The sequence below is a fragment of the Lynx canadensis genome, chromosome A3 (assembly GCF_007474595.2).
Source record: "Lynx canadensis isolate LIC74 chromosome A3, mLynCan4.pri.v2, whole genome shotgun sequence".
In the NCBI taxonomy this organism is placed as follows: Eukaryota; Metazoa; Chordata; class Mammalia; order Carnivora; family Felidae; genus Lynx; species Lynx canadensis.
The window spans coordinates 10,957,382-10,980,352 of NC_044305.1; the positions used below are offsets into that span (position 1 = coordinate 10,957,382).

General features: G+C 57.5%; 1 protein-coding gene and 1 long non-coding RNA gene across 4 annotated transcripts in view; one reads left to right on the forward strand and one right to left on the reverse strand.

Annotated features, from left to right (window-relative positions):
* RIPOR3 (RIPOR family member 3) overlaps positions 1-22,971 on the forward strand; it is a 74,474-nt gene that overhangs the window by 32,046 nt on the left and 19,457 nt on the right. The window contains exons 2-3 of the mRNA XM_030309402.1: positions 10,685-10,803; positions 19,965-20,111. Coding sequence (XP_030165262.1) covers positions 10,685-10,803; positions 19,965-20,111 — 266 coding nt within the window. The remainder of the gene's footprint in view (positions 1-10,684; positions 10,804-19,964; positions 20,112-22,971) is intronic.
* On the reverse strand, positions 834-22,081 carry LOC115509972. Of its 3 annotated transcripts, XR_003967546.1 has the most exons (7): positions 22,013-22,081; positions 20,423-20,535; positions 19,048-19,170; positions 16,963-17,054; positions 9,534-9,744; positions 7,486-7,539; positions 3,541-4,882 (listed from the first exon to the last, which is right to left on the reverse strand). It is a non-coding gene; the product is annotated as an uncharacterized LOC115509972 (long non-coding RNA). The 3 variants fall into 3 exon arrangements; XR_003967548.1 differs by lacking the exons at positions 3,541-4,882; positions 22,013-22,081 and adding an exon at positions 834-1,106 and having other exon boundaries at positions 20,423-20,646; XR_003967545.1 differs by lacking the exon at positions 22,013-22,081 and having other exon boundaries at positions 20,423-20,646.

A 22,971-nucleotide genomic window follows, 5' to 3' on the forward strand; every position in this document is an offset into this window, starting at 1 on the left:
AACCTGATGGACATTTTCAGGTGGAGGCAGAGAGGTGATGGGGGCTTGGCCCAGGGGGAGGGGGATGCAAAGGAGGGGACGGATTCAGGGTGTTTCTGAGAAGCAGAGCAGACAGTGAAAGCTCTTGGCCAAGGGCCTCTATGGAGGAGGGAGATTCTCTCGAGGGCTTTACAGCCTGGCGAGGGAGACAAAATTCTCACCCAGGGAGCTAGACTTCAGTGGTCTGGAGAGTAGAAACTTAATCTTAGAGGTGGAGAAAGAAAGTTCCAAACTCTTAAAATATAGAAGGACAATGTTGACAGATCTGGTCACATAAATATTTGAAGCTTCTGTCACACACACACACACACACACACACACCATTAGGAACAAGTTAAAAAGCACGTGAGGGGCTGGGAGAAAACTAGAAGTCACTAAGAATAGCTAGGTAGCTGGAAAAAGGATTATGAACTGAGAAGTTGATTAGAGGAGATTCTAAAGATAATGAGCATATAGAAATACTCGATCTCGTGAGGAACCAGGGAAAGGAGGGTGAAAAGCCCACTTGCCCCCCCCCCCCAAAACAACACTCAGAGTGAGGTAGGAGAAGGAAGGGATCCAAGTTGATAAGAAGAGGAGAATCTAAACAGTGCTCGGTGGGAGACTGGGGGTGGTGGTGGCCCAGAGGCTCCATGACATCAGCCGGGCCCCTGCCAACTCCAGAAACCTGGCAGTTAGGGCCTGTGGATAAGAGGCTGACCTGGAAGCCAGGCTGCCTGGGTTTGACCTTCCAGATCCCAAGGGCCAGAACAGGACAAAGTGGAACCCACGGCATCACGTTTTGGTGAGGGTCAAAAGAGCATATCGAGGTCAAGTGTAAGGCCTGGGCCGGAGGAGCAGGGAGAGTGGAGGGTAAACCAGAGCAGGGGGAGGGAGGAGAGATGGGCTCGCTGCATCTGTAGAATAAAGGTGTGGGTGGGAAGGAGCTGGGGAGGAGCCTGTGGGCTGGAGATGGCAGGATTGTTCTGGAGTCAGACAGGTTTGAAGGAGGGCTAGCAGAGGGCAAAGGGCAGGGCCCGTGGCGACTTTCTTGAGTCCCCAGCATCTTGGCCTTCGCAGGACTCTTCCTGTATGAGAAATATTAAATAGTGTATTTACCACTGAATTGGCCTCAGGATGGATAAAATACGCGTTATTAATATAGAAATGGTAACACATATACACTATAATATAAAACATTCTGTTTAACCTAAACATTCATTTCCTTTTTTTTCAAGGCAGTTTTTTTTTTTAAGTTTATTTACTTCTTTTGAGAGAGAGACAGAGGGAGAGAAAGAAGGGCAGGGGCACAGACAGAGGGAGAGAGAATCCCAAGCAGACTCCATGCTGCCAGCACAGAGCCCAACGTAGGACTCGATCTCATGAACCTGGAGATCATGACCTGAGCCGAAATCAAGAGCTGAACGCTAAAAAACAAACAAACAAACAAACAAAAAGTTGGACACTTAACCGACTGAGCCACCCAGGCGCCCCTGAAAGTTCATTTCATATCTTCTGATTTTAAAAGTAATCCACCCATCTTCGTGGGCCCCGTGCACGAGTCCCCGGTGCTCTGGGAAGGGAACCTAACTGCAGAGGTGAGCAGAGACAGCAGTCGGGAATGGCATTCTTTCTCTGTCCTGACGGTTTAGGGGAGGTGGCTCTGATGTCCAGCTGTGCGGGTGAGTAGCAGGGAGCGTCTGTGTCCCTGACCATGGAGAATTCGGGCAGATCATCCAGTGCCCGAAGTGGAGTGGGTGACCGAGGCGGCCCTTGGGTTTGAATCCAAGTCCTGCCTGTGCTAAGTGGACCCAAACCAGTGAGTGTTCATCAATGGCCGGGTGCTTTGGGACAAAATGAGTAGGTTGCCTTAGGGTCTCTGTTCGCTGCCGGGCGGGGGTTGCAAGGAAGGCAGGTGTCGTTCAGAACTCTGATGTTAACAGCGAACACCCCGAGGGGGCCACCAACCTCTTCTCCGAGCTCCAGCCCCCGCTCTGAGGCTCCAGGCCCTTGTTCGCATCCTGGTGTGAGTGTGCAGGTGCGTGCGTGCGGGGGCTGGGGTGGCACAGGCCCAATGGGAGCTGCAGCCCCGGGGCCCCTTCTGAAGATGCTGGGCTGCTGGGCCCCCCAGATTCCTAACCCCCATTCATGCGAGGGGGGAAGTATTTGCCACCCACGGAAGATCGCACCTTCAACGCCTCTACTCTCACACGTGAAAATTACCCCGAATGCCCGCGACGCTAATTCACGAACCCTCAAGAGTTGAAGAGCTGCTTTAACCCAGTGGCTCCCACTGGAGGTGATTCTGCCACCCAGGGGACACGTGGCAGTGTCTGTGGGCGCTCTTGGTTGTCACCATTGGAGGGCGTGGTGCTCCTGGTGTCCAGGGGTTAAATACACAGGGCCCCCCGTGCCCCGCCCCGGCCAAGAATGCTCTGGCCCAAAGTGTCAGTGGAGCTCTGCCTGAGACCCTCCCGTAGCCACTCTGGAGTGAGGGCTTCTGATGGGGGTCCCACACGTGTTGCTCGGTCACCCCTAGGACGTGGATGAGGGGTACGCACACCTGTGTCACACTGCCCACACGCAAGTGTTTTAAGGCGAGACGTCAAAGATGGGACGCTGCCACTTGCTAGTTCTGGCCACCTCAGCTCTACGAGCCTCAGTTTCTCCGTCTGTAAAACGGGGGTGGTAAGAGCGCCCACCTCAGAGGCGTGCTGTGGGGGAGACGTGCCGTGTCCAGCTCTCGGCCCGGCGTCCGGCACGCGATAAGGGGGTGCCGCTCAGAGCGAAGCCGAGGCCAGACCTGCCGGGGACCAGGAATGAAAGGAGCTGGTTCTCAGCACAGAACGTGGCAGAAGCCGGTGCTCTCGAAGTGCCGGTTCTCATTAGCAATATTGCCGGGTTCCCTCTTTAGCGTCAGAGGCACTTGGCCAAGCACCGTGATCACGGTGTGGCCTCACCCCGACCTGCCGGGAGGAGTCCCTCTGCACCGCGGTGCCTCTGGCTCAGTCCCTCCGGCCCCACCTGTTTGAGAAGGGGTCTGGCTGCCCCCCGACCTCTGTTATCCTGCATCGGGGCTCCGTCTTTCCAGCCACGAGCCCCCAGCTCCACGCTCCCCCGCCCCCACGGCGGCCCCAGGAGGCCCTGTCCCCAAAGGGGTGCTGTCTCTTCCAGGTGGCCCCCTCCACCCCCTGCGGTGACGTCTGTCCGGGAGCTCAGGGCGCTGAGGGGGGGCATTTAAATCAAAACACCCTCTGGATTCATGAGTCACCTTTACCTCGTAAAAGCCCCCTGGCGTTAGCTGGGAGTGTAGATGATATTCGTGGGCCTTTAAAAGTTTGTTTTTCCTTCTTTCTTTCTTTTTTAAGAGAAAAGTATCTCTTGTGACCCCAGCTTCATCCTGAAAAGCATCGTTCTCTAGGTCGGAGGACACACAGAGCCCGCTTGGCAGCTTGATTACTATGCAACCAGGGACACGTGACCAATCTTTCTGTTTTCTTCAGATCACCTTTTTTCTTTTTTTTCTGGTTGTGAGGGAATGCGTGCCCACGGTAGAACACTGGTAAGGCACTGATGGAGAAATAAAGCGGAGAGCGTGTCGTGTATAGTTCACATCTTGGTCTGTTGTCCTCAACATCTTACTTTCAACATCTTCTATCTTCCCGTGTCATTATTCCTCAAAACCATATTCCTGATTCCTGCCATGGAAATTTCCTCCGTGTGGCTGAGCCCTTTGGGCTCCCTCGCACTTGGCCGTTTGGCCGTTTGTGGCCTCGCGCAGGGTTTTCGGCTGTGAGATGGTCACAGGTGCGTCGTGAAGCCTGATGAGATAGCCGATCTGTCCACTCACGCGACTTGTCCTTTTGTGCCTCCCGGCCTGAGCTGGGGCAGGTCGTGGACACCTCCCAGGGCTGCCCTGGGCAGGAAGGTCACAGGGGACTGTAGACTGTGTGATAAACTGAGGCAAGGGGCCCTCTTGGATCCTGGGTCCCGACCCCCATGCCTCGTCTTGAACCACCAGGAAGTTTCCACTTGCCCTGCAGCCCTGGGACCATGAATTCTGGGGGGACAGGTAGGGCTCCCCAAGATGCTGCTTCCTCTTCTTTTCCACCAGAAACCGGTGCTGTCTGCTCATCTGACTCCATCAGGCCATCTGCAGGGGCACACCTAGGTGTGCCCCTCCCCCCCTCTCGGTCTCACTTCCACGGCGGGACCCAGAAACGTGGGCTTCCAAGAAGCTGGGTTCCTACCTGCCCTACTTAAACCAAGCGTCCTTCAAATCCATCACCCTTTCACTTAAAGAAAACCACTCTATATCGTACACAAGACGGTTTGCTCTAAACGGAAGTTTACCTTAAAAGAAAGGCAACAAAACACCTGATGCGATCGGAGCGTGTGCCTGGCGCCAGCTCTGAACTCGGCTGAACGGGGGGGACAAGTGTCAGACGGCTGGGGAGCCAGGAGAGAAAGGGGGCTAAGGCGAGAATGACTCTCCTCCCGGGTGAATCACGGTGTCTGCTACGCTCACCTGGCTCAGATGGGCCTGCGCTTGGGGGACCCCGAATTCTAGCCCAGCCCTCCCACTTTACAGACAGGGAGACAGAGGCTCAGGGAGGAGGGAACTTGTTCCAGATCACAGGCAGAGATCCCCTGGGCACGCTTTCCTGGCTCAGGAGAGGTGAGCAGATTCCTTGCAGCGGGTAGAGAAGCATCTGAAAGCATCTGGTAGGGGCGGGGCCCCAGGGGCTCCGCAGAGAGAAGGGGAGCCCGAGCTGGCGGGTGTCAGAGCTAGCGTGGCTTCTGTCCTCTGTGGCTTGGCTGTGGGATTTTCCCTCTCAGGGACCATCAAATGTCTGGGTCTTGCCTGTGGCGGAAGCAAGGGGTGGGTGGGGGAGGGATTGAGTGCAGAGGGCAAAAACCCAGGTCAAGCTGGTGTAAGCCGTATAGGGTATCTGAGCTTCCCCCAGACGGCAGTCAGTGCTGGCCCAGGGGACATGGGCCTTGGGCCAAAGGGACAGAGGCGTCTCCAGTGTGACTGCCCCTAGCCCCTGGACGGAGGTGCGGGGTTCGACGGCCTGGCATGCAGTAGGCACTCATTCATTGTCTATGGAGACACAGCATTGTCTGGTCAGGTGTGCAGTAGGCGCATATTCAGTAAGTGAACGAACTCAAGGGCGCCATTACCAAATCCAGAGGGTGCTGGAGGCCTGTCCTGCCTACTTCTCCCTGGATGCAGCTTAAACCCCCGTCCCCATAGAGGCCTGGTCCCCACTCAGCCCCTCAGGGATCCTCTTTGGTACCTGATGCTCTAGCCACACACACTGTACTAAGTTCATCTAATTGCATTTCATCTAGTTGACCCTATCTCTGAGCCTTTGCACACGCTGTTCCCAACACCTGGCACACTCTTCCATCCCATTCTCTCTCCCTGCCAATTCTTCCCCCTCCTTTAGATTTCAACATATCGCTTCCCCCAGGGGGTCTCCCCGGGCACGCCCCTTTGGCTGGGTGAGGGATCCTTGTCTGCCCCCCACGCCTCTAGTTCCCCATCACAGTCCAGCCTCATACCCTAATTCCTGTCTCCACTGGACTAGTTCACAGCCGTATGCGCAGTGCCTGCATTCAGTAGGCACTCGATATGTGTGTGTGTTGAATGAACAAATCAAGTAAGTGAGCCCTAGACACAGGTCTGAAGAGATGTCCTTCAATCGTTCAGTTATTCAAGCAATCACTTACGGACCAGTACTTACTGGGGTCCCCTACTTGGTGAGGCCCTGGGAGACCAAAAAGTCCCTGTCCCCACGGAGCTTGGGACTCCTGTGAGGGCCACACAATTGCCAAGCACCTTGACAAGACAATTTGGGACGGCAGTGAGTCCTCTGCAGGATTTGAAACAGGGTGAAGAGTGAGGCCGCTGTCGCCAGGGGGCACCAGAGAGGCCCCCTCTGAGGCGGTGACCTTTCTGCTGGGATCTCAAGCCGGGAGGGGTCCTCCCGGGAGACCTGGGGGAAGAGCGTGCCAGGGAGGGAGAGGACACGGCCTGGACAGAGGCCTGGAGGTGTCTGCAGCCGTGGAGCTGGCAGGGGGGAGGGGCGTGGATTCTTCTGGCCCTTCCATTCACCTCTGGGTGATCCGCGCAAGTCACGTGACCACTCTGGGCGTGCTCGCCGGTGAAACGAGGGAGTTGCCCTCCATCTGGTGCAGACAGTAGTCTGGTTCCCAGAGCGGCTCCCTCTTAGGTATAAACTCACATTCCTCATCCTGGGCTATTTTACCATTTCCTTTCGTGCTAAACCAAAGGGACTATTTTGGAAACTCCTATAAGCAAACTAAGCCCTGCCTGGCATTTGAGCGGATATAAAAGAGCCTTAAGTGAGGGACTCAGGCATAAAAGCCACCCAGCCCTGAGAGCCCACGCCGCTAAATTTAGAAGCATCACCTCCAAATGAGGTGAAATTGTAGGTTCCCTGGGCTGGCGGGCGGTTCTGGCCAGCAGTGAGCTGGCCAGATTTAGCGGAGTGGGCTCAGGCTCCCTCCAGCCGCGCCTCGGGGAGGAGGTCCCGGACGATGGTCCCAGTGTCTGGGGAGCCGCTGGCTGTGTGAGAAGCCCCTCCAGGTGTCCTGACCCCTGCTGCACTCACCAGCTGTGTCCAAGCCATCCGTCTAAGCGGGTGCTGCCCCAGGGTACCAAGCCAGCGAGAGGCAGCGAGGGACGCACGGGGACGAGGCAGTCCTGTCTGCCACCAAAGGTTTGGGACCTGCATGACTTCTGTGCCTCTCTCCTCTGTTCAGGGGCCCAGCGAGGTCTCTGGCTTATCTCTCTTGCCCCGCAGAGTGCCAGCTATATCCAGGGCTGTCCTGAGCCTCTGAGCGCCGACCTCTGTTCAGAGTGGTCAGTGCCCCTGCTGGGTCACTGATTTAACGTTGAGAATATCAGCCTTGGTCGAAAGTGACCAACATTCACGGGGTCTTGTCAGGGGCTGCCCAGTGAAGGCTCCTGAGATCTTAGGGGTCTCAGCCTGGCCGTCCCAGCCCATCTACCAGAAGGGAGATGTTTTTGCAGCAAGAAACCCAGCTGGGTGAGATCGCAGGGGGCCAACCAGTCAACAGCCAGGATTAACCCCATCAGGGCCTGTGGGGGAGGCTGGGGGTGACCGCTGGCCTCCCTTTTGGAGCAGCTGAGCTGATTGGGAACTGATGCTGGTCCCCAGAAGCCCCCAGGGACCTGGGCTCCCACACCCTGAAGCCTGCAGGGGATGGGGTTTTTTCTTGGCCACCCCCAATGCTAGGCTTCTAGCTTGGCAGGTCCCTTTCATGACCTGCTTCCATTCAGCCTGGGTCTGGCTTTTGGGTGGGGACATGTCCTCAGCACAGCCCCCTGGGGAACAGGTGCCACCTTGAATGAATTGACCAGGCTTTTAAGGCCCGTTATGCCCGGGTCCAAATCCCAACTCTGTTGTTTCCTACCTGTGTGACCTTGGATGAGTCGTTTCCTCTGCTCTCTAGCCTCGGTTTCTTTATCTGCAAAATGGGGATAATAATCGTGTTTACCTGATATAATGTCGGGAGAATTAAATGAGATTTTAAGCCCTTAGAGTCGGTAGCACGGAGGGTGCTGGGCACCCACGGGTCAACCATTAATAGCTGTAAGTACTGTTTTATGGGAACGTGGCCATGCTCATCATTTCCATAATGTCTGTGGCTGCTTTTGCTCTAAAACAATAGAGGTAAATAGTTTTGGGTATTTAAAAGAGTATATGGCCTGCAAAGCCAAAAACTTTGGTATCTGGTCCTTTACAGAAAATGTTTGTCAGCCCCTGCCTTGGAATCGAGCACTTAGTGGAAATTCTTATCCCCATCCTGACCTTTATCCTTAGCCTGAGGCTTCCACTTATCTGGCACCACGGGCTGCACAGCCTGGTACGGTGGCAGCAGCAGGCCCAGCCTTTTAGGCACTGTTTCTGGTCCCATAAGGATGTGCTGTGAATCTTCCAAGCACCAGAGAACACTCTAGCCCCGCCTGCAGGTCCCTCTCTGTCTGATGGGGGAGCAGAGAAGTTGCCATCCGCAGTCTACTGTAACTGATGGAGCAGGGAAGGTAGGGGAAGGGTGTTCCAGCCCGCAGCCCCCGGCCCCCAGTCCCCAGCCTGCAGCCCCCAGTCCCCAGCCTGCAGCCCCCAGCCCGCAGCCCCCAGCCTCTAGTCCCCAGCCCGCAGCCCCCAGCCTGCAGCCCCCAGCCCCCAGCCCGCAGCCCCAGTCCCCAGTCCCCAGGCTGGCACCAGAGTATTCTTCCTAACCAGTGACCCCAGTGATCTCCCTCCCTGTTACCCCCTCATTCCCTTGCCCAGCTTGGCTGGGGGCTCTCAAGAGTTCGAGAAGGTCCCCAGTGCCACCCTGAGCACACACCGCTAGTGGTGGGGCAATGGTGTACTGATAGATGCTCGCTAACCTGCAGGGATAAAAAACCACAAAAAAAGCCCAAATTTGTAGCACTTGCCAACATCCAGGGTGTACACATTCCTGCCGTGGCTGATTTCAAGCAACCAAAATTCCCAAGAAAGTAACGATTGACGCTCAGGGGCTGGTCCAGGCTGGCAGCCGCCTGGCACAGGCGGGGAGCGTGGGGACCTCCCTGTGGGGCTGGGACATCTAGAGGCGGGACGGGGACGTCTGAGTGCGCACAGTCGGAAGGGATGGCGTCTGCAGCCGCTCGCACTCAGGTTCCAAACCTGTCTCATTGCTTCCACGCGGGCTTCTCGGGCCAGTCTCGTCCCCTCTCTGGGCCTCATGTCGCCATCTATCCAAGTAGGTCAGCAACAGCTCCCAGGCCTCAGGGGCTGCGTAGATTTGCTAAGATAATTTCCGTGAGACATTTAGCGCAGGGCTGACTTAGTAACAGCACTCAACAGACGGTGGCTCCCATCAGGGCCGCTGTTCGTGGATCCACAGCATGTGACAGTCCTTGGTGCTGGGGCTTGCCACACAGTGGGTGCTCAGCAAACACTCGCCAGCTTCCCCCGGCAGGGCGGGAGGGCGCTCCCCGGGCTCATCCGCCTCTGTAGCCCCCTGCGGGGCGGGGGCCTCTGTCAGCCGACGGCACAGAGACAACCAGCTCTTTCCCTTCCGCGTTGTGCACCCTCAGCGCACGGTCTCCTTGGTCCTTCTCTGACTTTCCGCTTTGCAAACGTGACCGCCGGGGCCCGGAGCCAGCGAGTGGCACAGCTGGGGTCTGAGCCCAGGTCTGGCCTTTTGGTTTCCAGTCCTCAGCACTATGTACAGCGCAGTGTGGGGTGGGGATGGCGGGAGCCTAGGAGGAGGGGAAGTCTTGTGGGGGCCGCACGGATCTGCCAGGGGGGCCCTGGAGCCTATGGTGGGGGCTGACCACACATAAAATGCAGGACGGGACGCTGGACAGACGTGGCTCGAAAGAGAACATTATTCCAGGGAGAGGCCCAGCCCTGAGCAAAGGCGTGGACTGTGGCAGGTGGACGGATGTTGGGACGCAGGGGCCTTACCAAGCAGCGATACGAGGGAGGTGGTGCAGTGGAGCTTTTTTAGAGGCTTGGCTTCGGCAGTGGGGTCCCTGGAATCCTCGGACTGTCTCCACCCTGGCCGAGGAGCAACGCAGCAGCAGAGATTCAGGTCAGATATGCAGAAGAACCTTCGACTGTCGGTGCTGGAAGGCACTGGCGATACTCCCGAGGGATACGGTGGCGTTTTTCCAACCTAGAGGCGGTTTGGAAAAAAGAAAAGACAGCCAGCGTTCTAGGCTGGCCTCATTGCAGCCTGGATCAGAGATGGGGCAACAGATCCAGGGATTCTGGAGGGCCTGGATGCCAGCAGCTTGGCCTCATGTGAGTTGGGCTTTGTCACCCCTGCTCAAAACCCTCTCATGGCTCCCAGTCACCCTTGCCCAATTGCGAGGGCAAACTCCTCCCTGGGGTTACCAAGGCCCCGCAGGAGCTGCACTCTGCTGGCCTCTCCAGCCTCCCCTGGAGTCACGGCCCAAACCACAGCTCTTCTTTCGGTTTCTGGATTACGCCGTGTCCTCTGTACCCCCGGGCCTTTGCCCATGCTGTTCCCTCTGCCTCAGATACCCTCCCCTCCCTCTCCCTCTCCCTTCTCCTTCTCCCCTTATCAGCCTTTCCTTCTCAGCAGTTGATCGCCTCCTCCATGGCTAAGTCGAGTACCCCCTGGGTCCCCCCGTAACTGGTGGCTCATTAGCCTCCCTGCCAGACTGGGAGCCCTGGAAGGCAAGGACTCTGCCTGTCTTGCTCAGTGCACGTCTCCAGCACAGTGTTTGGCACACAGCGTTCCATGAGTGTTTGTGTAGGGGGGTGAGGGTTACTGGAGAGGAGTAGCTGAGAAGAGATCAGGTGTGGTTTCAGGAGGAGCTGACTCCCCCCTGCCGGAGCCTCAGCATTGCTCAGCCATTAAGAACCTGAGCACAGAGTACAGAGACCTGGGTTCGAATCTCGCTCCTGCTGCCAGCCCCAAACAGTTCCCTAGCCTCACTGAGCTTCATCTGTGAGCTGGGGACAGTACCAGCTGCCCCCTTTGTGGGGCTGTTGTAAGGACCTTGGGGACCATGGTGAAGGGGGACCAGCCGCGACCCGCACTCGACAGGCGGCAGTGCGAGGCTGACTCTCCTGTCCTCTCCCTGTAGGTGACGGCCATGTCGGTGAGGTTGCGGTTCCTGTCCTCTGGGGACGCGGGGGCCGTGGGGGTCGTGGGCCGGAGCGCCTCCTTCGCGGGCTTCAGCAGCGCACAGAGCCGGAGGATCGCGTAAGTTCTGCCCGTGAGGAGGGTACAGGGCTGGCTCGTCTTGTGCAGCCTGTGACCCTGAAGCTCTGATGCCAAGTCTGCAGCCCAGGGCAGTGTGTGCGCGCGCGCGCGTGTGTGTGTGTGTGTGTGTGTGTGTGTGTGTGTATGTGTGCGCACGTGTGACACTTGGTGCTGGGAGAAACCTGTAATTTCCTTGAGACCCAAAGCCGTCTCATGTCACATGCTCCTGGCAGTTGGTCCTGGAAGTCACCTGCGTGAGCTTATCAGGCCCACTTAGCAGACCAGAAAACAGGCTCAGAGAGGTGGAGCTGCTCACCCAAGGTCACACAGCAAGACTGGTTCGTTCAGCCCTGGAACTTAGTCTGGGGTGGGGTCAGGATGGAATGTTCTTCCTGTTTGATAGAATGGGACGGGGGGCCACCTATCCCAGTTCTGTGACCTGGGGCAAGTGACTTCACCTCTCTGAGTCTCGGTTTCCTCATCCGTGAAATGGGGATCACGAGTGTCCCTCCCCAACAGAGTTGTCGTGAGCGTACGATGAGGTGACACAAGGCAAGCAGCCGGCACATGCTGGCACACAGTAGGTGCTTGCAGGAAATTTTCAAAGGAGGAGGAACAGCAGAGATGGGCCTGGGGTCAGGGCTGCCCCACTGGACGTGAGTTCATGGCTGTTCCACGAGTCTCCTTCGGTTGCAGGTACTTCCCGGGAGGAAGGTTCGTTTCCACTCCTGGGGGCCACAGGCTGGTCCTGGCCTTCATGTCGGGCACTGTGCAAGCCTGGGGAGCTGCCCACCCAGGGGTGGGGCAATCCCTCAGGCATCCCGAGTGGTGCAAGCCCGAGGGGCCCAAACATCTGCCTGGGTGAGCAAATGTGGGGCACAGGCAGGACTCCCAGCCAAGCAGGGTTGGCCAGGGCTCGTCACGGCCCTCTCCTGCCCGAAACCTGCCAGGGGTTCCCATCTGCTGAGAATGCAATCTGGACTCCTCACGCGGCCTCACAAACAGCTCCCTGTCACACTGGCCGCTCTCTCCTCCGGGCTGTCCACCTGGCCCCTCCTGTGACTCCTCCTTACCTGGCCAGGGGCTGCTTAATCTCCTTTGGGCCTTGGCTTCACTGCTGTGTCCTGAGGTGGACCACCCGTGCCCCAGACCGGGCCTTCCTGTGGCTCTTTCCCTGGGGTTCAGCTGCACACTCGTCCCCCCCCCCCCCCCCCGCCCCAGTGATGCCTGGTCCCTGAGGTCCAGCTCTCCCAGCTCACCCACTTGTCTCCTGGCCGCTCAGTGCCAGCACGTGCCCGGGAGGAGTGGGTCTCAGGGCCGAAATCCTGGAGGGTCTCAGCTGGAAGCGTGCTTAGGAATCCCTGATTCGTTCTCCAGATATTTATGGAGCACCTACTCTGCCCAGGCCCTGTCCCGGGCTCTGGGGACGGAACCGGGCCCCGCCCTCCTGTCAGGGCAGCGAACAACAAGCCAACAATAATCAAGATGGATTCAGCTGGTGGCACGTGAAGGAATTAAAACGGGGATGTGGGAGGGTGGCAGGGCTCTCAGAGGAGGCCCTCAGTGAGGCAGGGGCACCTTTAAGGCCAGAGAGAAGACAAGTTGATGTTCACGTGCAGAGAGCATGCAGGGCTGGGGACGTCTTCCAGGTGGAAGGGGCAGCCAGTGCAAAGGTCGCGAGGTGGGGATGAGCTTTGAGGCACAGAAAGTGGGTGTGTGGCTGTCTTGGGGGATAGACGTGAGAGAGGGAGGGCTGCGGGGCTTTGTGAGCCACAGCAAGGACATGCAAGGTGCAAGGCGGCGGGGGGGGGGGGGCACTAAAGAGCTGAAGCACAAGAAAACACAGCCCCAGAGAGAGTGAGCACCCAGTCCCTCTGACGCCCAGCCTCCAAGAGGAGAAAGCGTGGATGCCACCGCAAGGAAGGCATACATTAGGCACTCCATAAGTGCGGCTGAGAAGGATTAAGTCAACTGGCCAGGGAATGATCATGTTCCTTAACAGAACCACTTTTGAGCTGCCTCTTCTGGGCGTCACCAGGCCCCCCCCCCCACCATGGGATCTGTAATCAGGGCTGCTAAAGACAGTTGCACAGGTCACCCAGCCAAGGGGGCCATCCAGTCCACGTAACCCTCCCAAGCTGTGTGCCCTGGCGTGCAGCTGGCCCACCCAGGGTGGGGTACCTTTCTCTAACTCACACAGAGGCACTATGGGGATTTTGTCACCATGGTCTGGCAGTGGGGGGCGCCGAAGGGGGTTTCACAGACCCTGGCAGCCAAGGCCAGCTGCGTGAGTATACAATCTGTGTACTCACTAGGGCCCTGTGCTCACGTAATGCTCTGGTGTTGCCATCTAGAAATTCCTTTTTTTTTTTTTTCTCAATGTTTCTTTATTTATTTTGAAAGAGAGTGCCAGCAGGGGAGGGGCAGAGAGAGAGAGGAGGGAGAGAATCCCAAGCAGGCTCTACATTGTCAGCACAGAGTCCAATGCAGGGCTCCAGCCCACGAACTGTGAGATCGTGACCTGAGCTGATCAAGAGTTGGATGCTTAACCGGCTGAGCCACCCAGGCGCCCCGCCATCTAGAAACCCTTACTACAGTTTGAAAAAAGGGCCCTGCATTTTCTTTTGCACTGGGCCTCATGAATTCTGTGCCTGGTCCTGCCTGCAGCTCTCCCCCTGCCAGGCCCCTGGGGGGCTTCTGGACTTCCCGCCTCCATGGGAATGTTCCCACAGGCCCCAGTCAGGAGCTCTGCCCAGGTAGTGTCCCAAGGACTCCTGAGGACAGCACTCTGGGTGGGAAGAAGACAGAGAGGTCTGACCCTGTCCCGCTATGGCTCACTGGCCATCAGCAAAGACAAGATCACGTCTGGCAAGGTCTGCATCCTGGTCTAAGACAGATGACCTTGATGGCTGTAAATATCCCAGAATAGCCACTCTCCTGGTGGCTCCTTCTCCTTCTCCTGCTCTGAGAATTCTGGAGAATTCTGGAGCCACCAGCCTGGGTGGGTTCTGAGGTCCCTGAGTGGCCACCATCTAGTCTCTTCAGTGCCCTTTTCCAAGGGTAAGGAAGAAGCTGCCCACGAGGATGGGGAGGAGCGCATCTATTTTTAACTTCCTGTCTCTGGCCAGCTCCCAGGAGTCTGGACCCTTGGCTCCCGGGAGTCTGGACCCTTGGCTCTGGGGCTGGACGGCCTAGATTGGGTTTCAGACCTCACCTTCTGGTAATCCAACCAGGTAATCCAACCAGGCTGAATCACAGACACATTGCCAAGGCACCCAGTGGCTGGGGCAGGGCAGGTAAAAATAACCTCAGATAGGAGAGCCGGGGATTGAAGCTCATGGATGTCCCCTTTGTCCAACCTCTGCCCCTGCCCTGGCACCTGAAACCCTTTTGACTCTGGACATGGCTTTTTATTCCATAATCAAAGAATTCACCCGAGGAAGTGATCTATCTGGTGGGGAAATTTTATACTAAGGTGTGAATGATTGCTATGAATGATGCTGTCCCATTCTGCCCCGATTCACAGGCGTGGCTGCTCTTACCCCCTTCCGGTCCCTCCTCAGCCAGGTCTCCTCTCCCCCAGGCTGTCAGGAGGGTACCCTCCTGAGCTAGGAGCCCCTGCCAGGTCCTCACCACCTCAGGAATTCCTCTGCTGAGATGGCCGGCAAGTGGGGGTGTGAAAACTAAGTAGTAAACCTTTGATTTTCAAGGAAAGGAGGTTGGAGAAAGAGGATATGGCGGAGGTGCTCTCCCTGCTCTGCTCTGTTCCTCATCGTGCCCCCCCATCCAGGGCCACCAGGCATAGAGACAGGGTTAGCTTACACCGTCGGCCCACGGAGTCCTCACCCGAAACATGTCCAGTTGGTCCTATCGTTGCCCCCCAGCCACACCCAGCCCCGCCTGCCCCCAGGTCCCGCACTTGCAGCAGCCGTGCTCCGGGCCTCTGACAAAGTGTTTCCCCACGACGATCAGGCAGAAAGGCCGTCCCGGCGGCCTCACGTGAGGGCTGGGGCCACCGGGTGGCACGTGTCCTTCTGGAAGCTTGTCTGGCATGCCAGGGGCTGTTTAATATTTACTGAGTGCTCCCAGAGCCGGTGAGACACCCGCCCCCGGAGCTCGCTCTCTGCCCTGGTGGCTGTATCACCGGGCCAGACACGCAGCCCGATTTCGCCATCTGAAGGCTGCACTTCCCCGGCTGAGCCAGCAGCGCTCAGAGTGGCCACTGCGCCCGTCCCGCTGAACCTCAGACGTGAGCACTGAGCTCAGAGCTTCCCCGGGAGCCAGTGAAGCCAGGCGCGGCCGCAGCGGTGAGGGTGAGGAGGTCTCCGGGTAGATGGCAGCGGGGACTGGCCGAGGGTACGCACCCCCCGGGGGCCGGGGACCCCTGGGAGCTGGCAGGTGAGCTGGGCTCCTGCACGGCACCCCCCCCCCAAGAGTTGCTCGCGCACCCCACCTGCCAGGGGCCTGAGCCCGTCCGACACCCGCCTCTCTGAAGGCTGCAGCCCTGCCCGTCTCTACCCGCCTGGCATGTCAACTTTGTGGACGGCCTGCTGGAGGAGGTGGGTGGTGTGGCCTCAGGCAGGGGGAGGGAGGAGGGAGCGCAGCCCCTTCGAGGGCCTGGATATTTATTATCTTACTGATTTATTTATATTTTAAATTTTTGTATTTAGTTTGAGAGAGAGCGTGAGCAGGGGGAGGGGCAGAGAGAAAGGGAGAGAGAGAATCCCAAGCAGACTCTACACTGTCCGTGCAGAGCCCGACGCAGGGCTCGAACTCACAAATCATGAGATCGTGACCTGAGCCGAAGTCAAGGGTCAGATTCAACCAACGGAGCCACCCAGGCGCTCCTATTGTCTTCTTTAACTTTGACACATACATAACCCTTGTCCTTTGCCGGGCACTACTCAAACCCCTTTACATTTATTTTTAAAAAAAAATTTTTTTTTCAACGTTTATTTATTTTTGGGACAGAGAGAGAGACAGAGCATGAACGGGGGAGGGGCAGAGAGAGAGGGAGACACAGAATCGGAAACAGGCTCCAGGCTCTGAGACATCAGCCCAGAGCCCGACGCGGGGCTCGAACTCACGGACCGCGAGATCGTGACCTGGCTGAAGTCGGACGCTTAACCGACTGCGCCACCCAGGCGCCCCATAACCCCTTTACATTTATTAACGCATACAGCAACGCTTTCCCGGGGCCCTATTTTACACATGCGAAAACTGAGGCACAGAGAGGTTCGTTAACTTACCCAAGGTCACACAGCTTGTAAGTGGGGTTACCGAATAGAGACACGGGCACCTAGCTCCAGAGCCTGTGCTGGCTGTCTCACCGCCTCCCCCAGCTGGCATGGCAGCTCGCGGGGACACAGCTTTCACTTGCTTTGGTCTCTGTTTTACCTCCAGCCCCTTGAATGCTGTTTGGTGTGCCGTAAGTGCTCAGTGTTTGTTGAGTGAATGATGGTCTCATGACTGGTCTATGGGGTAGGCACTCTTATCTGCCCTTTACAAATGAAGAAACTGAGTCTCTAGGAGGTTAAGTACCTGTGACCCCCGGGGCTGGGATTTGTCCATGGGTGGTTGACCAGGAGCTTGTGTCTCATGAGACAACATAAGCTCCCAGCGTGGCAAGGCCCCTGCTCCCCCCGATCCTTCCTTGCTGCAACATCCCCTAGGACCCAGTTCTCAGGGCGCGGGCAGGGCCGGGGATCTCTATTTCTGGATCCTTGGCACGTAACATGGCGAGGATTCCCGGGCTAGGGAACCCAACCGGAGGGGCGGCCGGGGCAGCTCCTCTCTGCTGAGTCAACAGCAGGTGTCTGTATCTGTGTGTGGAATGTGCAACATCTGGCTGGGCTGGATATACAGCCTGGCTGCCCGTTCAGCCCCTTGGGGCGCCACAGTGAACTTGTCAGGCCTGCCGGAGGAGCTGGAAGCTGTGTCCTGCCTCCCCCTGCCTGGCTCTCCAGACCTCAATCCTCCCCTCTTCCCAGCGACGGGGAGTCTTCGAGGGTAGGACCCCAGGCCCTCGGCTCCCACCATGGTGCCTGATTCGCAGAAAGCCCCTCTGTGAGTGTTTGAGTGAGTCGGGGGGTCCGGTACCCTTGATTTTGGGCCGCAAAAGTGCAGCAAACTCTGAAGGGCTCCCGGGGAGATGCATACCTGGGTTTCCAGCAGGAGGATGTCCCCCGAGTGAATCCCCTAAGACGGTGGTCTTCAAAGCGTGGTCCTTAGACCAGCAACACTGGCAGCACCTAGGAACGTGTTAGAAATGCAGATTCTCAGGCCTCGCCCCAGACCTGCTGAACCTGACACTGGGGCCTCTGCTGAGAGGGCTCAGCAATCTGAGCCTGGGTCCTCCAGATGATTCTGAGGACCCTGAGGGAACCCTGCCCCTTGCCCCCAGAGGGGTGGTTCAGATCCCGGGCTGGGAATCTGCCCATGTTTGGGTTTGGGTCCCAGCTCTGTCACTCACGTGATCTGGGGCAAGTCACTTCTCTGAGCCTCCGGTTCCCTACCTTGCAATGGGGTTAAAATCGATGTTTATTTAAAGCTCCTACAGCAGGGGTGGGAAGCAACAGACACTCAGGGGGCACCTTCTATCCGGGCACCGTCACGATGCTCCCGGATTGTCATCGTCCGGGTCTGTGAAGCTGGGAGCTGACCCACTCCTCCCCGCTCCCCCTCCTCGGCTCCCACAGGGCGGGAAGGGTCTCCTCACTCTGTTTCGGTCAAGCCTTCTCCTTGCTGTCCACCCAGCATCACACACAGACTGGACCACGTCCTCCCCTCCACCCTGACTCACTGTCCCCCGATTCAGAACACCCTTCTTGGGACGACCCTTCATCCTGTTCTTCCCTTGAGGTCCGGCTGAGCCCTTGGGCTCCCCCAACTCTCTCTTCTCTAGTCCCCACGACACGCTGTATTTCCCTCGTCCCGTTCAGCTCAGTATTTACTGAGCACCTACTGTTTTCCAGGCTGTGGGCGCAGGGACAGATACAGATGGGATGGGATTATTATAACGGTAGCAAACATTTATTAGGCACCCACTGCCTCCATTGTGCCGAATGTTTCCCCTGGTGTCCCAGCACTGCTCTCTCATTTAGGGTCTATTGTTTTCCCATTTGACAGATAAATAACTGAGGCTTGGGTAGTACCTCAGTGTAGAGGTGAAGTACATTTGACAAAGAAACAAAACTGGTTATTCCCCCCTGCTCCCCTCCCCCCTTCCTGCTCGTGCTCACTCTCTCCCCCTCCCTCCCTCTCCGTCTCTCCCCCTCCCTCCCCCTCTGTCTCCATCCCCAAGGAACCTTAGAGCACAGGTTGAAGCAGGCTCCTCAGTGCACCCGAGAGGAAGACAGGGAGGGAGGCAGCTGGAAGGAAAAGCTAGAAGCTTCTTTGAGAGACTGACCCAGACGTTCGAGTGTTATTTCCACTCGTGTTTCTCCCGTGAGAAGGGAGTCCTGAAGCCACATCTGGTGCAGGGATACCTGGGAAACAATGTCTTTAAGAGGATGGACGGAGGCAGCCCTGATCTTGCACTTAGTGGACGAAGCATAGGATTCTAGAAGGGGCTTAGGGGCCAGTGAAACCAGCCCGGGACTGTAACGAGGATACCCTCACCCTGTACTACTCTAATCAATCCTGAAACGCTGGTGTGCCCCTCAAGGGCTGAGAGACGCAGCTGTCACTGCTGGGAAACATCAGTTCTTTTTTTTTTTTTTCTTAAAAAAATTTTTTTTAGTGTTTATGTTTTTAAAATCTTTTTAAGTTTTTTTTTTTTTTGAGAGAGAGACAGAGAGAGTGGGGGGGGGAGGGGCAGAGAGAGAGAGGGAGAGAGAGAATCTCAAGCAGGCTCTGCACTGTCAGCATGGAGCCTGACGTAGGGCTGAAACTCATGAACCATGAGATCGTGACCTGAGCCGAAACAGAGTCGGACGCTTAACTGACTGAGCCATCCAGGCGCCCCAAATGTTTATTTATTTTTAAGAGAGAGACAGAGTGTGAGCAGGGGAGGGGCAGAGAGAGAGAGGGAGACACAGAATCTGACGCAGGCTCCAGGCTCTGAGCTGTCAGCACAAAGTCCGACGTGGGGCTCGAACCCACAAGCCGTGAGATGGCGACCTGGGCTGAAGTCGGATGCCCAGCCAACTGAGCCACCCAGGTTCTCCTGGGGGACATCAGTTTTTAAGATCATTCAGTCCCCAACCCCAACTCCAATGGGCTTAGGCAGAAAAGAGAACCAACTTGTTCATGTAAGTGAAATTCCACGGGCAGGTCTAGCTTCAGGCATAGCTGGATCCAGGAGCTCACGGTCGTGTGGAATTGGTCTGCCTCCACCTGCTCCTCCCTGTGTTGCCTCCACTCCCCCTACATGATGCAAAGGAAATGGCTGCCTGTTCCAGGTATATGTTCCCCCGGAACAGCAATGTCAGAAGAAAGAATCCTTTTCCTGTCTGTGAATCTGGAAGCAAACTCCCGGCAGGGTTACTGGACAGATTTGTGTCCTGTGCCTCTCCCTGAGCCAGGGAAGTGGAGTATGTTGACTCCAGGCCTGAGACATGCATTTGCTTCAGAATGCCTGTGTATGTGTGTGCAGGTGTGTGTGTGCAGGTGTGTGTGTGTGTGTGTGTGTGTGTGTCAGTGTGTGTGGTGATTTGTCAAGCCACCTCCCTCCAAACCACATGCATGAGCAGCGGAGTTGGGGAGGGGCCCCAGAGGAAAACTGGGGTGTTAGTAATAGAGGGAGAGGCGTGGGTCCTGTGCAGGCAAAGCTAGCAGGTGCCCACCCACGGGAACGCCCCACGGCTACGATTTGGCCTCCCAAGGAGTTTTGTCCGGACGGACAGACCACACTGAACCGAAAACACTGGCATTTGGGCTGCCCGGCTGTACTTCCCACTGTGTTGATGTCTCACGTCAGGTTCTTCTTCGTCTTTTAATCTTCAGATCCAAGCCCTCATTTTGCAGATGAGGAAACCGAGGCCTGGAGAGTCCCGGCCACTTTCCTGAGCTCACACGGCTCGGTGGTGGCGGGGCGGGACTCAGCCAGGCCTCCTGACTGCCCCGGGCTCTGGCCACCGATCCCCCAGTGCCTGCCCCCCGCCCCCCGCCGGGGAGGGCTTTGTCCGGATCCCAGCTCTGCCCCTCATTCCTTCTCACAGAAAGTCCATCCACGGGAACTCCGTGAGAGCTCGAATGCCTGCCAAATCGTCCAAGATGTATGGCACGCTGCGGAAGGGGTCTGTCTGCCCGGACCCCAAGCCACAGCAGGTGAAGAAGATCTTCGAAGCACTCAAGAGAGGCCTCAAGTAAGGACCAGTGTTTGTTGTCCCTGAAACGTGCGTTCCTGCCGCTTCTCCTCTCCGCCTCTCCTCAGAGAACACGGTCAAGCTCCCGCAGTCCACAAGCGCGTCCCGGGTGCAGCCACGCGCTCAGGCCCACCCTTCGGCGCTGGGGACACAGCGAACGCTGCGGGGGGGATGCTGGCCTCAGGGAGCTTATGGTGGAGAGGGCAGATGGCCAAACAGAAGGGACGTAAGCAGTAACAGAACTCCCAGCAGCCCTGAGTGCGCGGAGGAGGGTGATGGAGAGGCAGCACGTGGAGGCAGAGGAGACTCACCAAGGAGGTCCCGACGGTCGTGCTGGGCTCTGGGAGATGAGCGTCCCAGGCAGGGGGAACAGCGCGGGCAAAGGCCCTGAGGTAGGAGAGTGTAGGACAGGAGGCCCGGGTGGCTGGATTTGAGTGAAGGAGAGAGTTGGACTGGCTAGCTGGGCAGAGGCCAGAACACGAAGATTCAGTCACTGACTCCGCCTATTTTTTAAAAGTGTATTTGTTTATATTTTGAGGGGGGTGGGGAGGAGCAGAGAGAGAGGGAGAGAGAGAGAGAGAGAGAGAGAGAGAAAATCCCAAGTAGGCTCCACACTGTCAGTGCAGAGCCCCATGTGGGGCTCAAACTCACAAACTGTGGGATCACGACCTGAGCCGGAATCAAGTCGGACACGTAGCCGACTGAGCCACCCAGGCGCCCCACTCCATGCGCTTTTCTTGAGGGCTAACGGAGGGCCAGGCACAAGGTGTGGGAGTGAATAAAACACAGAAATCCCTGCCCCCGTGGAGCCTCCTAATGGGAGACAGACAATAAACAGGGCAGAAAAGCAAAATACAGAAATAGGTCAGATGGTGGGAAGTACCATGGTAGAAAACAAATCAAGGTAAGGTGTGGGGCTGATTTTGAATAAGGGGTTCAAAGAAGGTCTCATTTAAGAAGGTGACATTTGAGCAAAAACCTGAAGGGGTGAAGGAGTGAGCCCAGCAGGTAATGGATAAAGAACATTCTAGGCCAAGGGAGCCACGTGTGCAAAGGCCCTGGGGCAGGAGCATGATCAGAGCATTAGGGGCATAGTGAGCAGGCCGGCATGGGAGCTGAGAGAGGGAGGCAAGGGTGAGGAGGTCTGGGGGGCAATGGGGACCAGATGACATGGGGCCTGTGAGCACTTAGTGTTCACTCTGGGTGAGCTGGGTTCTGCGCGGGGGGCGGTGGGGGGGAGGGTGTGGTCTGAGTTCAGTTTCAACAAGACTCTCTGGCTGTACGTGGAAAACGGGCTGCAAGGGGCGGGGAGGCCTGTAAGAAGGTCACTACAAGGGTCCAGGTGGCAGACGATGGTGGACTTGACCAGGTGGCAGCTGGGTGGGTGGGCAGGGGACAGGGTCAGTTTCAGGATACGTTTTGAAGGTGGAGCAGGCAGGATTGACTGAGGGAGGGACTGGGGGTAGAGAGAGAAGAGAGAGAAAGAGAGAGAGAGAGAGAGAGATCGTCCAAGTGGAGATGAAAAGAGGTAGTTCGGGCACAAATCCGAGGTTCCTGGAAGAGGTCGGGGCTCGAGAGAGAACTCTGGTTTCAGTGCAGTGTTGCCCCGTGAATAAGTCACATGGGGGCCGCCACGTGGCCCCTCTAGGATCCTAGACTCCGTGACGCCCAGTCCAGGGGCCTCCTCTCTCCCAGCAGCCCCCTTGCTGCTGTCCCAGCCCCGTCCCCACCTACCCCTTCTCCACCTGCCACCCCTGCTCTGCTCAAGTCTCTCCCATGGCTCCCTACTACCCTCGGGGGGGCATTCAGGGTCCTTTCTGACCTTCAACCTTTCTAGACTTTTCTATTATTCACTCCCCGCCTCCACTGGTTCCCCAAATGCCCCATCTGCCCTCCTGTACCTGTGCTGTGGCCCTTGCTGAGCAGCTCCCGGGCAGGGGAGCGTCCGCGGAGGCTGCCGCGCCCCAGGTTCCTTGTTCAGCGCGCATGCGCGTGTCCTGAAGCGCACGCCGTTCCTTCCGGCCGGGAGGCCTGTCCCGCCCTCCGCCTCTTGCGATCCTGCTCGGTTTCTCACTAATTAATAGCAGTGACAACAGCAGCAGCGGCAGCAGTTGCGGGCTTTGAATCCCTGAAGAACGCTATCGGAGAGCCTCCTCACCTTCTCCCGGAGAGGAAACTGAGTCCCAGAGAGGGGACACAGCTCGTCCAGGATCCTACGGCCAGGAAGCAGGGAGTGGGGCTCCCGGGCCAGTGCCCACCCGCCCTCTGTCCGCAATCCTCCCCCACCCACCCCGGGCTCCGGGGAAAGGTCACCTGCCCCCCCTCGCCAAGCCCTGTCCGCCAGCCCAGGGGACATCTGTCATCCGCCACCCACGGGGCGCACCGCACGCCCCCACCTGCACTGGCGCAGAGCGGGAGCTGGGGCCGGGTGCCTGGAGCGTGTCTTCAAGGGGCGCATCTCCCAGGACCGCTCTGGTGATTCCTGTAAGGACCTCACGTTGGAGACCGGTCTGGGCTCACTCAACAGCACCCCCTTCTTCCTGGGGAGCCCACCCCCTGAGTGAGCTGCGGCCTGGCAGATGGTGGTGCAAGTGGGCCCAGAGAGGGCGAGTCACCTTCCTGGGGTGGCCTCGTAAACTCTGATGAAGCAGGATGGGGCCTCACCGTGGCTCCCGAGTCCAGACCTCACGCTTCACGTCTAAGCTCTTTGGCTGGAAAAGAACGTGAGGTGTCCCCTCCAGCCACACAGCTTTCTCTGTGCGTCCCAGAAATGGGTCTTCCAGCCCCTCTCTGGTCCTTGGCCCTACACAGGCCGACAGCAGGATGGCCTGTCTTCGTCCGTGAGGGAGGCGGGCTCTCG